This window comes from Balaenoptera acutorostrata, chromosome 4 (assembly GCF_949987535.1).
Source record: "Balaenoptera acutorostrata chromosome 4, mBalAcu1.1, whole genome shotgun sequence".
In the NCBI taxonomy this organism is placed as follows: domain Eukaryota; kingdom Metazoa; phylum Chordata; class Mammalia; order Artiodactyla; family Balaenopteridae; genus Balaenoptera; species Balaenoptera acutorostrata.
This window is the reverse complement of record NC_080067.1, coordinates 26,378,053-26,393,854: the sequence shown is the minus strand read 5'-3', so window position 1 is coordinate 26,393,854 and position 15,802 is coordinate 26,378,053. Positions and strand designations below refer to the sequence as shown.

The 15,802-nt window shown below is 44.6% G+C and overlaps 1 protein-coding gene across 1 annotated transcript in view; it reads right to left on the bottom strand.

Annotated features, from left to right (window-relative positions):
• CLSTN2 (calsyntenin 2) overlaps window positions 1-15,802 on the bottom strand; it is a 643,531-nt gene that overhangs the window by 151,502 nt on the left and 476,227 nt on the right. The window contains exons 3-4 of the mRNA XM_057545313.1: window positions 6,755-6,950; window positions 5,800-6,008 (exon numbers count right to left, since the gene is read on the bottom strand). Coding sequence (XP_057401296.1) covers window positions 5,800-6,008; window positions 6,755-6,950 — 405 coding nt within the window. The remainder of the gene's footprint in view (window positions 1-5,799; window positions 6,009-6,754; window positions 6,951-15,802) is intronic.

Here is a 15,802-nt window from a genome sequence, read left to right as displayed (position 1 = left end):
AGGGAGGGTGAGAGCGAGGGAGATGCAAGAGGGAAGAGATATGGGGATATATGTATATGTATAGTTGATTCACTTTGTTATAAAGCAAAAACTAAAACACACCATTGTAAAGCAATTATACTCCAATATAGATGTTAAAAAAACAATAAAGCCCCAAATAAACCAACAAGCAAATACACAAACATGGAATGGCTGACTCAGGTATATATATTTCATTTTTGTGCACCTTTGTTAAAATTAAAAAAAAAATTATTGAAGTATAGTTGATTTACAATGCTGTGTTAATTTTGGCTGTACAGCAAAGTGATTCATTTATACATATATATATACATTCTTTTTCATATTCTTTTCCATTATGATTTGTCACAGGATATTGAATATACTTCCCTGTGCTATATTGTAGGACCTTGTTGTTCATCCATCCTATGTAATACTAGTTTGCATCTGCTAATCCCAAACAACCCCCTTGGCAACCAGAAGTCTGTTCTCTATGTCTGTGTGACTCAGGTATGTTTTTATATTTCATCAAAACTAAGGGGAGACTTTTTAATGAGCTTTCTTCCATTCCGACTGATGTATATTGTTCATGCAAATTGAGACAACAGGGACTAACCCAAGAAAGTTTGGAAAATTAGAAAAGCCACATCATGTGTTAAAGATAGGAAAAATTCATCCACCCATCACTCAATATTAGTAAGACAGTACTCAGCACGAGGCCATGAGCAGGTGCTACGAATGTGAGCATATGTAAGGGTGTGGAGGGTCAGGGGGTACGAAGTTGCCCAAGACATTGGACCAAGAATTGGAATCATTTCTTCTGCTATCTGCTCTGGACTGTTTCTAAAAATGCAACTGCAGCCAGTGATTGGAAGTCAAGTTTCCTTTAACAAAGCCAGTCAAGAATCTCTGAATAAAAATGTGTTTGCTGTATCTTTGGCCTCGTGGCGGATGTTCAGAATCCCTTTCCTTTTTCTCCAAATACTTGTTTCGTTCTCAGCTCGGGGCCCCAAGCACATCTGAAACAGCTCAGTATGGGGTTGGTAACATTCCCTGTGGCTTCTGTTAACAAATTAGTTCATGGTTAAAGCCATCACAGGGGAGGACTTCTGCCAGGTGGAAGCACTGTAATAGGACCACGAGAAGTATGTTTCAGCAACATCGAATTGAATTTTGAACAAAAGGTTTTCACTTTCTTTAAAGTTAAATGGCTCTCAAAAGATACACGTCGTAGAAGACGAAGGCTCAGGGTTTACTGTCCGTGTGACATTCAGCAGACCAAACACTATTGATTGTGGTAGAAAAATAAAAATAAACACACGAGCCTGCAATCCTTGGCTCAATTTACGGCACCTCCCTTCTGTAAGAAGTCTTAATGAGACTGAGAAACTACTTTACTTTCTCCACCACCACCGACTTCACGCATGGGAGAATGGGTTTCAGAGCACAGAATTTGAAGCATCAGAGTATAATATTTTCACTGATGGTTGTAGAGGGAAGGGTCGTGTTTGGCTAAGTCACACATTTAAAAACATTTTGAAAGATCAGAAACAGCCATCCTTTTTGCTTCTGTGACAATTGTATTATTTTCCCCACACGTGAATGATTTCTCCTAGTGGTGCCTTCTCAGGAGAACTGAGTCCACAGTTAACCCAGGTGAGTACTGATCTCTGGGCTTATTTCTCTGTTCCAAATGAACCTGGGAAGGTTAACTTTCAAAGAACTATCCGTACCTACCATGTGTCATAGTGAAGGTATTTTATAAAACCTCAGGTGGAGTAGGGGTTGCAATGAGACAAGTGCACTTACCTGCACCCTCCTTCTGATGGAATTTAAATCAGAGTTGCCCTGTTGGAAACCTATGCAAGCCAGTCACTTTGCAGGTGTTCATACCTTTTGGCCATGCAATTCCACGTCTAACAACTGACTCCAGAAAAAATGATAAAAATTGCAGACAAAGGTGCAAATATGTTCATCTAAGCATTATTTATTACATTGAAAAAGAGTAAAGAAACTGGATGCCCAATAGTAAGAGACAAGCTAAGCCTGATTCTCTGCTTAGATGGACTGCTGTTCGTGCTAAAAGTGCTAATCATGAAGCATGTTTATGGATGGAAAAAATCCACACAATCGAATGTGAAGCGAAAAGGGGAAGATAAAGAAAAGCAAGGAAAGCATGGCCTTGTTTTGTTCAAGAACTTCACAGAAAAAGTGCTGGTAAAATGTCAGTAGTGGTTCTCTTTGGTGGGATTACAGGTGACTTACTTCTTCTTCATACTTTTCTATGCTTCCCTTGTTTTCCACAAAGGACGTGCGTTTTTCTTCTATTCAGGTGGAAGAGAAGCTTTTTCATGTACTTGGAGAACAGACAGACTTGAGGACACGCTGTACTCATAGGTGTCCGACGCCTGTTACTCACCAGGGCAGCCTGCGGAGGGCTCAGCAGAGGCTGCATGAGACCAACCACTGCTTGGAAGGTAGAAAAGTCTGCCAAGTGGAGACCGGGTGTCACTGACAGCCCTGCTGCTTCCTCAGCCATCATTCCCACCCCTGGCTGAGCACAGTACTGAATTCCCATGTTACAATGAGGATCTGAGGCCAGGTTTAAGTAACTTGTCAAGGACCTCTCTCTCCCTCTCACACACACACATACACAGAGTGGTAGGCATAGGATTAAGACACAACTTTGTATTTTTGCACTTAAATACCATTGCCATGCGTTCCTGTCAAATGTCACTGAGGACAGTGATAATATCACTGCCAAAAAGGCTTTGGCACCAACACTCAGGGGACCTGGCTCCAGTCCCCACTCCACCACTGGGGTGACAGGTGCTATATGGCCAGCTCTTCATGCTTTAGGCATCAGTTTTTCCATCAGTTCAATGGAAGTGAGGAACTAAGCCCTATCAATCTCAGAGAGACCAGCCAAATGCTAGAAGATGGGGGTCTGGAAGCCATCTGAAATGGATCCAGAACTTCCCAAGAGGGAGGTAATGCCACCAACTCAGGTATTTGCTCATAATTTCAGTCTGTAAATCCATGGGGAATGAATATCTTTCATGTCCCAGTCACCCAGGTAAACATCTAATAATCATGGCGCCACGAATGGAACACTATATGCTAAGTACCTTGTGATCGTCATCCCCAGGCACTGCCTCTCCCGGAGGCCTCACTACCCCACAATGGGGCAGGGACTGTTACTGCCATGATTTTTCAGGGGAGAAATTCAAGGGAAGGGAGGCCAAAGACTTCTGGTTGGAAGAGGTTGAGTCTTGCACTAAAAGAAAAAGTCCTGGGGCCTGAATGAGTGGAGCCCAACTCAACGGTACTCTTTCTTTTTTTTTTTTTTAATTAATTTATTTTATTTTATTTATTGTATTTTTGGCTGCATTGGGTCTTCATTGCTGCGCGCGGGCTTTCTCTAGGTGTGGCGAGCCGGGGCTACTCTTTGTTGTGGTGCGTGGGCTTCTCATTGCAGTGGCTTCTCTTGTTGTGGAGCACGGGCTCTAGGTGTGCGGGCTTCAGTAGTTGTGGCATGTGGGCTCAGTAGTTGTGGTGCGCGGGCTTAGTTGCTCCGTGGCATGTGGAATCTTCCCGGGCCAGGGCTGGAACCCGTGTCCCCTGCATTGGCAGGTGGATTCCTAACCACTGCGCCACCAGGGAAGCCCAGCAGTACTTTTTCTAATGTGCATGCAAAGAACTTCTTCAAGGAGCTGGGAAAGTCACTGGGAGAAGTGATGGATAAGGGCCAACTGGGAAGCTCATTAGAATGGGAGCTGCTTCTGTGTTTGCCCTTAGGTCCTGCCTTTGTTACTTGAGAACTGCTTTTGTAAACCTCGCCATGGGCGGGGCGGGCGGGGAGGGGGGTCACGTTCCCCGGGAGTGCCGGCCTGGCGAAGAACCATTACTCACTTTTAATGAGACAGCTAAGTAAATAAATTGGCATGTTAGTGAAATGGCTCATCAAGGTGAGTAATTATCTTCATGACTGGGGCAGTTTACCCTCAGGTGAAGGAATTTGCATCTCCTCTCTCCCGGGTCGTGGCTCTCCAGAACTAAGGCAGGAGGCCAAGGGCAGCTTGACCACTTGTTCCAGATACCCTCCCCCCTGTCCAGTCTAGCTCTTCAGCAAGGACTTGTCACACTCCAAGTTCCACAGCTCTTGTGGACATAGACTGATCATAAGGGACCAGAAACATACAAAGCAGTTGTTTCATATTTTGTAGAGTGGCGTGTGTGTGTGTGTACGTGTGTGCGTGTGTCATGTATGTCTGTGTAGTGGTGACAGGCCAGCCAATTCATAGGGCCTGTAGGAAAAGCTATCAGGAGCAGTTCTTCTAATTGAAATTACCTGCTTCTTAGTCCTGAACCAAACTTTAAAGTCCAGTATTTTCTCCTTTGCTTTCTCATGTGTTGATCTTGTGTCCTACACACTTAGCATCTAGTGATGTCCAGGTGTGTAACTGACACTGGCCACGTGTTTGAGCATCTTTTAAGGAAAATTCCTTATTACCATTTTGTCTGACGAATATTGGTTTCATCTTCTGAGACAGATCATAAACTCCAGGAGACCAAGAATGAGGGTTTCTCCTTGGCCTCCATGCCCTATGGAATATGCTGCAATTCTCAGGATGCAGAAGACTCTGTCATAGGGTAAGTTTCTCCCTGGTCTCAACACCAAGAAACACGGGAAGCACTGAAGATTTGCGAGCAGGTGACTGATGGTATTTCCTTCTAGGCACTGGCTACCAGGAGGCTGAGGGCTAATTCGCTGCCTAACCCTGGTTCATGGCACGCTTTGTGCACCACCCTCACCCTTGACGCTGCCTGACTTTCTATTTTTTATTTTGATTTTTTTTTTTGCTAGATGGTAAGCTCCATGTGGGCAGGCCCACTTCTGTTTTGACTTCCCCTCTATCTCTATTCCCAGTTCCCAGCACTGTGCCTGGCACTTAATAAACATTTACGGTGTGGATGAGCCTCAGGTTTTGCAACTTTCCCATCACTGAGCAGTTAAATCCTATTTGAAACAAAGTGAGGATAATGTACGCATACCCACACACTCATGCTAATAATGAAACAATATACTTGATTAATATCAAGTTATTGAGAATTACAGTTAAAGTGGGCTGAGTTGATTGGGCCTCCGGCTGTGGTGTTTACACTGCAATGAGTTTTTTAATAACGGTGATGGGGAAATAACCAAATGGCTTTCTACGATTGTTTTCAGTTCAGTAAATTTAGTTTGAGATTGGAGTGTGGTGGGAGGGGTCTTTCATTCCTCATTCTCACTGGGGTGGAGGTTCTCAAAAACCCTTGGCAAGAGCTTTAAAGATTCCTGAATGGATCTATAGCTTGGACGGTGTTTCCAAAATCTGCACCTTCTCTTTTAGCTTCTCTCTGTCCGGGAGCAGATTGCTGTGGTGTGGCTCATGTTACAACGTATTATACAGGAAACTCAGATGTGGCGGAGTTGATGGCATGGCTCACATCTGGATGACAGCAGGAAAATTCTAGCAGAAAACCAACCTGTCTTCAGTATCCAAATGCGTGGCATTGTGAGTTCTATAGACTATTCACTGAGGAGGTTTCTGGGGTGTTTTAGACCTGGCCGGGCTGCCGATTACGTAAGGTCATCCCTTCTAGCGCAGGGCTGAGTTCTGGGTTACAGAGCCTACATCAGGGATAGCAAGGGAGGCGTCACCTGCCAAGTGCATTCAGAGCCCTCCCTTGGCCTTCAGAGGGGTGGGGGGTGGAGCTGCTTCCCTGCTTCCGTTCACCGGGGCCTCTCGGGACACTCACCGTTTCTGTCGATGGCAAAAGGCACATCAGTTGTGACGATTTCGTAGTTGCAAATCTGGCTGTACTGCGGGGAGCAGTCCTCGTCGACGGCCTCCACCTGCAGGATGCTGTCGTAGATCTTGCCCTCTGTCACGACGGCCTTGTAGGCCGGCTCTTTGAAGGTGGGAGCAAACTCATTGACGTCCTTCACCTGGATATGGACCACGGCCCTAGGACCACACACGGGAAGGAGGAGATGGCGGTAAAGAAAGACTCGCACCATCCTCCCACACCTCCCACGGGTACTGACTCAGGTCCCAAGGTCAGGAGAGTAGAGAAGCCACAAGACGGCCGAGGTGGCTGTTGTCTGAGTGCTCTGTCCTCCCTCCCATTGAGACCCCTTTACCTGTCCTTGCTCCGATCCTCTGAGATGAATCCACCCCAGAGAAGTGCCTCCCCTTCTCTGACCTTCCTAGTTACCCAGCTTTAGGCAACACATTTCCCCTAGATCATCTCCCCATTCCCTCCGCTATTCATTCACTCCATCCAGTAAGAGCTGAACCACTCTTACTCTGGGTTAGGCGCTGAGCTAAACTCTATTTGAGAGTTACAACCCCAAATGAAAAGTGCTGTGACAGAGAGAAGCACATGGTCTGGTAGAAATCCAGGGAAACGTCTCAACGAGGTCTGCAGGGATGGGCTGGCTGACAGAAGGCTTCCCAGAGGAAGTGACATCTGAACTCAGTCCTGATGGTAAAATAGGAGTATCTTCATGTGAAGCAGAGGGGTGGAGTATTCTAGGGGTAGAAGGAGACCCGCGCTGATGCCTGTAGGGGCCTGGGGACCTGGCCAGCAGTCGGGCAGGCTAGAGCAGCATGGTGTGACCACTGCACATGCATATCTGAAGAGCAGCGTGTGAACGGAGATGGGCGGGCAGGGGTGGGAGGGGTCCAGGGAGCTCCATCAGGTCACTCACTTGTGCGATTTCTTCCAGGCCGTCTCCTGGGGCCCCGTGCCGCAATCGTAGGCCTGGATAATGAACGTGTACTCCTTTTGCAGCTCACAGTCGATGGGGCTCCTGGCGCGGAGCCGGCCCTCTCCCGACGTCTTGTTGAGCACCACAGCCTCGAAGGGCAGCTCCTGGCCATGGATCTTGAATGCACAGATTTCCCCTGCAGGAGGATGGAAGGCAGAGAGCGGGGATCCTGAGAACGGCCAGACTGAACACAGAGCTTCGACTGGACCAGATTTGCAAACCCAAAACCAGACCATTTCCTCCACACAGATAATTGTCAAAGCAGAAGCGGCCTTTAGAGACTCAGACCAACACGTTCATGTCCTGGATGGTAAAACTGAAATGTGCCCCATCTGGTGTACCCGGCAGAAAAAGTGGGGTGTGTGGGTGGTCATCGTGCAGGGGAGCTGGCTGATTATCTCAGTCTGCCACTTTTCCTAGGAGGTTTCTCGCTTGCCCTCTGCCCAGTATGAGATTAAGGAATTTGCCCGTGGTCAAAAGACAAATGACTGCAGAGGAAAGGAGAAAAAGGCCAAAGCTTTCACTGTCTTTTGTTTTGTGACAACATCCTTGATTCTTCAAAGTGTGCTCTGTGAAGCAGCGGCCTGGGCATCCCTGGGGAGCTTGTTAGGAATACAGACTCCCAGGTCCCACCTGGACCTCCTGAGTCAGGATATGCATCTTTTTTTTTTTTTTTTCTGGTGTGTCCATGATGTCTTTTTTTTTTTTTTTGAAGTATAGTTGATTTACAATATTGTGTTAATTTTTGCTGTACAGCAAAGTGATTCGATTATATATATATATATATATATATATATATATATATATATATATATATATTCCTTTTTATATTCTTTTCCATATGGTTTATCACAGGATATTGGATATAGTTCCCTGTGCTATATAGTAGGACCTTGTTGTTTACCCAGCCTATATATAATAGTTTGCAGCTGCTAACTTAATTAGGGTCCCCAGGTGATCTGTTTGCTCAGTAAATGTAAGCAGCACTGCTTGCCTCTGTCCTTTACTCTTGGTTTAAGCACCCCGTGCTGCTGTAGCCCCTTCCGCCTTCTCCCCTCCCCCTTCTCCCCTCCCCCCTCCTTCACGTCTCTCACCTACCACTTCCCTGCGGGGACAGGGACACCACTTGGAGTTGCCATGTTCTCTCCAAACAGCGGGGTTGAGTTTATGTGAGTTCCAGAATCCCTGTGGAGCCTGAAAAGCCAACTTCTTAAAGAGCTGACCATGTTGTGCAATGAATACATTTCTCTCCATCAGCTGGGTTCATGTGTATTATAGCTATTTCTCGGCACTAAAACAAGGCCACAAAAATATCTTCTTTATCTCAGTTGATGGATGTTTATTTCTTGAACCCTGACCGTAAGCCCTGTAGTAAATGTCCTGGAAAGTACTGAAGATTTGAGACACGTTCTCTTCCTGTGTTGAGGGAGCTTACAGGCTTTTTGGGGAGACAATGTGCAGATGTCCAGAAAGACCCTTCATAGTGCAAAAGGGGCGTGTGAGTGTCACATGACATGGGCAGCAAGGTGTCCAGCTATAGGCTGCTGGGGAATAAAACACAGGCTTGAGCCCAGGGGCCTGAGTCACATTCCAGGTTCACTACTGACTTGTTGATTTAGTCAAATTATAGTGACTTCTCTGGGTTTCAACTGTGTCACCTGTAAAAGGGCCCAGGAGATAATGTCGCAGGGAGAACATCTACCTGACATGCCCCAAGACTGGTCTGACATTGCCCCAGCTGCACTGCTGCGACCAGGGTGAGGTGCCTACAGTCTACAATGTAAGGGGGTCCTCATGCTCAGGGTGACCAAGCATCTGCCCACAGAGAACAGGCACCGTGAGGAGAAGGGGTAACATGACTGCATGCCTGCTCTGTGTCAGGCATCGAGCTTTGTACCTCCCCCCAGGTGATCTGGTTTAATCGTCACAACAACCCTGCAAGGCAGATGTTTTATACCAATCTGTACAAATTAACAACAACAAAAAGGATCAAAGGAGTTATTACTTGCTCAAGGTCACAGAGCAAAAGTTGGTGTAAACCCCAAGTATGGCTGAGTCCTAACTCCACGCCCTCTCTGCCCAACCGCGCCGTCTCCAAGCAGCCCCATAACTTCTACGGGGACCGCCGAGGGAATTGCTTCCAGTAACATTCTACATTCCCACTCAAGGCTCACTCAGGAGAGAAAGTCCCCACCCCATTTTACTGATAGGAAGCGTGCCCCGATCTCTTACTGACAATGTTTTCTGAGATGGTCAGTCAATACCAGTTTTACCTTTAGGCTTTTGTTTTTTATTATTTCGTCGATCCTCAATTTCATTATGAACACTCCATTTTCACTACATTCCCTCCTGGCCATTTCTCGAATGTAGTTGTGGAATAATGGACAAGACAGACAGCTTGTGGGCCAGGCTCTAACAAGAAGGCTGGTTCCCATTCCATCGCTGTAGCTCAGGCCAGTACTGCCTCTCGGACAAGGCTAGCTCTGCAGCCTTCAGGGCGGGAGAATAGGTTACATTGCCTCCTCAACTTTCATTTCTGCTCTGAATTGGCTGGGGTTGAAGGGATGGATTTCTGACATGCCTGCCTTGAGATTCTATCCCAAGATCAATGCCAATATGGGAATATTAGCAGCGAATGAGCCCAGACTGGTTCTGGGGTGTTCTCTGGAGTGCCCAACTACAGCCATGATTCTAAGACCCATTTCTCTTTGAAGAGTCCAATTAAACTGAATAGAAATGAGGGTAATTTTCTGTTGGAGATATTTGATCACACCTAAAGTAGTTCTCAAGGCTTAGAAATCCTGAACAAGAAGAAAGGAGAGGAAGGAGGAAAAGACAAAGGAGGAGGGGGAAATGCAGACACAAGGGGAAGGTAAGAAAAAGTAAACCTCAGGGCAACGTATTTTCATCGAACTAAATTCAGCTCAATTCAACTCAGTAGAACCAGAATTTTTTGAGGATGGAGTAAGTAAGTGCAAGGCACCATGCTGGGGCTGGAGACACAAAAAAATGATTTGTATACCTTAAGGGGTAAAGATACCCGATCCTCAAGTCTTCATTACCTCCTAGAAGAGACAGTGAAGTTCACAAGGGCTACGCCATGCTCACTTAGTTTGCACCAGTTCAGACTGAGATGGGACTTAGCTCCCTTTACACAAAAACTAGAATTCACGCCACACTCGTTTATCCCACCTCTTCTTCTGACTTGTGTGTTCTGGTTGCAAAAACATTCATTTGTTTATTCATCCATTCACTCACCTCATATTTATTAGGGACTGTGCACCCAGCACTGGCAAAACAGTGATGAACAAAATAAGGAATCAGATAATCACCTACCTTTATGAAGGATGGTGATGGTGATACATGCACTGAAGGAGGGCTTCTTGGTGCTAAGAGACTTCTGACCTGGGCAGGTCAGGCAGGGAGGTCTAAGCTAAGGATGTGATGGCTGAGCTGAGATCACAGGAGGAGAAACAGGGAGGCACCCAGGCCACGAGGGAGGGGACTGAGTTTCAGGCAGAGGGGGCAGCACACTCTAGTGCCCTTCAGAAGGAAGGGACGTGGGACTGCAGAGACCCATGTGGCCAGAGTAGAGGCAATGGGGTAGGGCCAGTTTCATGGGTGTGTGACCTGAGAGGTACATGGGGGCCATGTGCTCAAGAGGGCCCTGAGCTAGGTTGAAATCTCTGCTGTCACCATGTTGAATTTCTTAATAATTTTATCTTTGAACTTGGGTTTTGTAAATGAAGGCTGATGGGATGATGGAGCATGTTCTGAGCAGTGGAGATGGGTGTAATAGGCATGCCTCCCCGTTCCTTGCTCTCTGTTCATATCTAGCGTTCAGGATGCACCATAAGCACAGCATTATGGTGGACCCATGATGTGGGGATCGGGGAGTGGCATTCAGGGGGACTCAGAGACAGAACAAGGTAAGCATATGACAGCTACGACTGAATAGTCCCCTAAGCAGGGAGCTGACAGCCCCGAGAGGCTACCCCTCTGTTTGAACCAAAATTGTTGTGAACACAGAAAAAAGGCAAACAACCAAAGAACCTTGTCCTATCCTTTCTTACTATGCTACTTCCCTGTAGTAGCCAATCACTTATGCTGAAAATGATGACAGAGAAGAAAAGGAAAGATAAAACAATCCATTATTCCTTTTCTTTTCACACCGTCCTTACTATCAGCAAGTCAAATGTAGAGTATGTTGATAGAATATGCGCATATCAAGAAGTGAAATGAAAACCTTCGAGTACCATTTGTGTAGCCTTTACAATGCTCTGATAAAGAATTAAATACATATGCATACCTGAGCTAGAACATGCAAATGCTGTAATTTTCAGAGACTCTGCACAGCAGTTAACTGCTCTTCTGTTTGCATTTGAAACAAATTGGCATTGCACAGTATAAAGATAAATTGTAAAATCTATGCTAATCATTTAAAAATTTTTCTTTACTTAGAATCACATCAAATAGCAAATTAAAAGCACAGCAAGTTGGGAGAGAGACCGTGGAAGGAATGTACTGGGATAGAATCCTGAGGAGGAAGGATATTTAAAACTGCAGTTCCCAGTATCTGTGAATGACACATTGGGCTGTCTTGATCTTTGGTGAGGCCTGTTGCTAGAATTCCTTGTAACTAATAAAGCACTATAGTGGGAGGGTGATGTACTTAAAAGTAAAAGATCAGACCTAATGGTTTCTATATTAAAAATATTGTAACAGGGAAGAACAAGATCCGACTCCATGTTGGATCTGTTTCTTTTACTTTAACCTTTGCTCTCTGTTGCTTTTTGTTACTATGATCACTAAAAGGATGTTGTCTATAGCTACTGGCATACATAATGGCCTCTATTGGGGAGCATTGCCCTTCTGCCTAAATGTTAAACTAAAGTGCCTTAGTTCAGCTCACAGGGAAACATTCTGACCCTGCCTACCTGTGAATGGCTGCAAGAAAGAAGAAATTAACACATCCCCTCCCCTAGGCTGGCCAAACCAGGAGATGTTTTGTAAGACTTATGGCCTTTTTACTTTACGTCCGCACCTCGTCCCCATCTCTGTTCTATAAAGGAAACTAGCGTCCAGACCCTGATGGTACTCTAGGACATTAGTTTGCCAACTTCTCAGACACCTGGCTTTCTGAATAAAGTTGCTATTCCTTGTCTCAACACCTTGTCTCCTGGTTTATTGGCCTGTCGTGTGGTGAACAGAGGGAGCTTGTACTCAGTAACAGTATCACTTTAAAAATCTTGCTTTCCTAGAAAAATGGTACAAATGAACCAGTTTGCAGGACAGAAATAGAGACACAGATGTAGAGAACAAACGTATGGACACCAAAGGGGGAAAGTGGCGGGGGGGTGGTGGTGGGATGAATTGGGAGATTGGGATTGACATATATACACTAATATGTATAAAATGGATAACTAATAAGAACCTGCTGTATAAAAAAATAAAATAAAATTCAAAAAAAATGTAAAAAAAAATCTTGCTTTCCAATCTGCTTTCTGGGGTGGGAGACTTAGTGTGCCAGGACCTGTGCGTGGGAGTGCAATGCACAGATGCACATGCACTTGGGACCAGCAACGGGTTCCGTGGGGAAATGGGGCCAGCGGCATGGGGCTATCTCGCAGTGGCTGTGGCCTAAGGTGGCTGAACTCAGCTTCACCAAGAGCCCCCTGGAGGGGCCAGACCGGAAGAGGAGCCCCCGCAGTGTCTGGGGCTGGATGGTGGGGTTTCCATGTCTCCAGCCCCTTATCACCTACCTCTATCTCACAATTACCTTTTTCTCTGCAGTAACATGCCTCCTGACACACCAGCAGAAATTGGTGTAGTTGTCTCCTAATTCCTCCCATAAGATTCTGGGGGAAATGAATGAATGAATGAATGAAAGAAATTGATGAATGAATGAATGAAATTGATTTTTAGAATGTATTTTGTTCCTACTCTTGCATACCCTTGACCAACAGATTGGGTTGATTCTATTTTTCAGGTGAGGAAACTGAGTCTCAGAGAGATTACCTGGTTCACCCAAGGTCACTTTGATAGTAAGGAGTGGATCAAGGACCGATGTCTAGACCCTTTGAATCTACCTCCTGTGCTCTCTGTTCTTTCATGTGGGTGTGATGTTCCAGGAGAGGGGTTCTCAAAGTGTAATCTGTAGACCCCTTGGATCCCCAAGGCCCTTTCTGCTATGTCCACAAAGTCAAAATCATCATCATATGAACACTAAGACATTATTTGACTTTGTCCCTGTGTTGATATTTGCATTGTTGTTATAAAACCAGTGGTGAATAAAAGTGCTGGTGCCGTAGTAGCACCTGACTGCATTCTATGTGACATACAGTCACTGTAAAAATAAAGAAAGATAGAAATAAGGCCAATTTCACTTAAGAATGACTTTAATGATGTGGTAAATATTACCCATTTTATTAAATCTCAATCCTTGAGTACCTGTATTTTAATATTCTGTGTGACAAAATGGAAAGTACACATAAAACATCTTTGCAGAGCAAAGTACACTGGTTTGTCTCTAGGAAAAATATTCATGTGATTTAAGTTGAATGGGAGCTAAACTAGGACGTTTTTGTAGGGGATGCTATTTTTACCTGAAGGAATGATTGACAGACAAACTATGTTTATTCAAACTTGAGTGTGTGGCAAACTTTCTTTTAAAGTAAGCCCGTCACTTCAAGGAAAAGAACTCATAGTAGTGGTTGCCAATGATAAATTTGAGACTTCAATTATGGAAAATTTGTATCTGCCATAGAGAGTGTGACAATTTACCAATGCTTTAATACTTTTCTGATGAAGTGAGTAGTGCTATTAATGACTGACTGTTGGATAATGTATAATGAAATATGTCAACTTTTGAAAGATCTACTTAACCATAAATCAATAACTTCTAAATGACCAATGCATACTGTTACACAGAATGTACGGTAAAAGATTCATTCAAAGTGTGAAATAGACCAATGGATTTTAATGCAGCAGTGTATAATAAGTTCATTGATGTGATTTCAGATACTTTATGGTATTGTAGCTAAACTTTAAGAAACCATTGCTTATGGAGTTCTGGTACAGTATCAGAGAAGAAAAGCTACAATTATCTGAAAAGATTAAAATACTCCTCCCTTTTCCAACTATATATCTGGGTGAGGCCATATTTTTTTCTTCACGTACTTTGACCTAAAAGGCATATCACAACAGATTGAAGGCAGAGAAGATATGAGGATATTCAAGGCAGACACTGAAGAGATTGCAAAAATGTACATGATGCCACTCGTCACACTAATTTTGTTTTGGAAACTGTATTTTTTGGATCAAATTATGTTATATATGTTAACCTGGAATGTGTTTATTATTGTGATTTTTAAATAAGTTAATAAATAAGCATTTGTAAGTTTCTTAGTTTTAGTTTCTAAAACAGCGAATATCGATAGACATAACTCACATAGATAAAAGCTCTTCAGAGTCATTAGCAATGTTTAAGAGCATAAAGGGGTCATGAAACCAAAAAGCTTATAATTTACCAACCATAGTTTCCACCCAGATCATGATTCCATATCCTATTCCTGATCCTTGAAACATGATCCACCACCTCTCAGAAAAGTCCCAATCTCAGAGGAACTCATTTTTCTCTGTATTGCACAGCTGGGGCACTTGCGGTGAGAGTAACCAGGCAGAGCTCAATGTCTACAGAGCTCCGGGGGTGGGGAACTTCATTTCCACATCCTCATCCAAGCATGGGTGGTAAACATCTGGCTCTGGAGCCAGAGAGACTGGGCTCGAATCCTACCTCTATTAACTACCTGTGTGACCTTGGGCAAGTCACTTATCTCTCCATGCCTGCTTTCTCATCTATGAAATGGAACAATATTAGCAATAGTTACCTCATAGCGTTCTTGGTTGTTGGAAGGATTAAATGAGTTAATATATGCAAAGTGCTTAACAGTGACTGGCATGACGTACGTACTACCTAAGAGTTAGCTCTCCTCACTGTTATTATGTTGTAGAAAAGCCACATACTTCTGGCTAACTCCCTGTCCATGTTTGAGATCGGAAGAGGCTGAATGTGGAGCTCATTTCACCGTCAGACGTATTTTGAATGTGTGTCACATGTGTCATTAAAAATCAGTCTGGCCCCTTGAAGTACCTTACACTTATCAGTCACAGCTTTCACATCTTTATTTCCCTGGATATCATTGGCTAATGACTGCATCCTGTGAATTTGCAAAATCTCATCCAGGGCCAGTACTGCCTCACGGGGAAAGTTCACTGAGGGGGTGGGAGGTGTTGTGTGTCTGATTTTGTTCATCACAGTGACTGGGGATTGCTAGTGGCCTTTATTGGGCAAGAGTCAAGGGTGCTAAATGTCCTGCCTTGAGCAGGCCGGTCTTATATCAAAGAACCAACTCACCTGAAATGGCCATAGCATCCCCTTGAGAAACACTACACCCCCAGCATGCACCTAGTCTGTTGGAGCAAACATGCCCAGGTTCTTGACACCAGCTTTAGGGAAAATGATAGGTCCTGCAAAGGCTTCTCTTCCAGATTGGTGAGGTCTCTCCCGATGGAGGGTGGTACCATCTGCTCTAGCTGCACACTCTGTCCTCCCAGTACACACACTTGGCAGGCAGGGAACATTGACCACACCGCTGGAGGGCTGAGCAGAAAGGTTTCTTAAAGCGTACTCTACACGGAGACATCTGTATTCACTTTAGGTGTAATAAAATGGAAAGGACAAATGCTAATCACAACAAGAGGTACTCATGCCCAGAATATCAAATTAGGGCTGAACTGAGAAATCTACACTTTAAAAAAAAGGTTGATTTTAAGCCCTCCCATTTCAGAGAGAAACTTGGATAGTTAGGGAGTTTGGGATTGACATGTATGCACTGCTATATTTAAAATGGAGGGGAGGGCCTTCAAGATGGTGGAGGAGTAAGACATGGAGATCACCTTCCTCCCCACAAATACATCAAAAATACA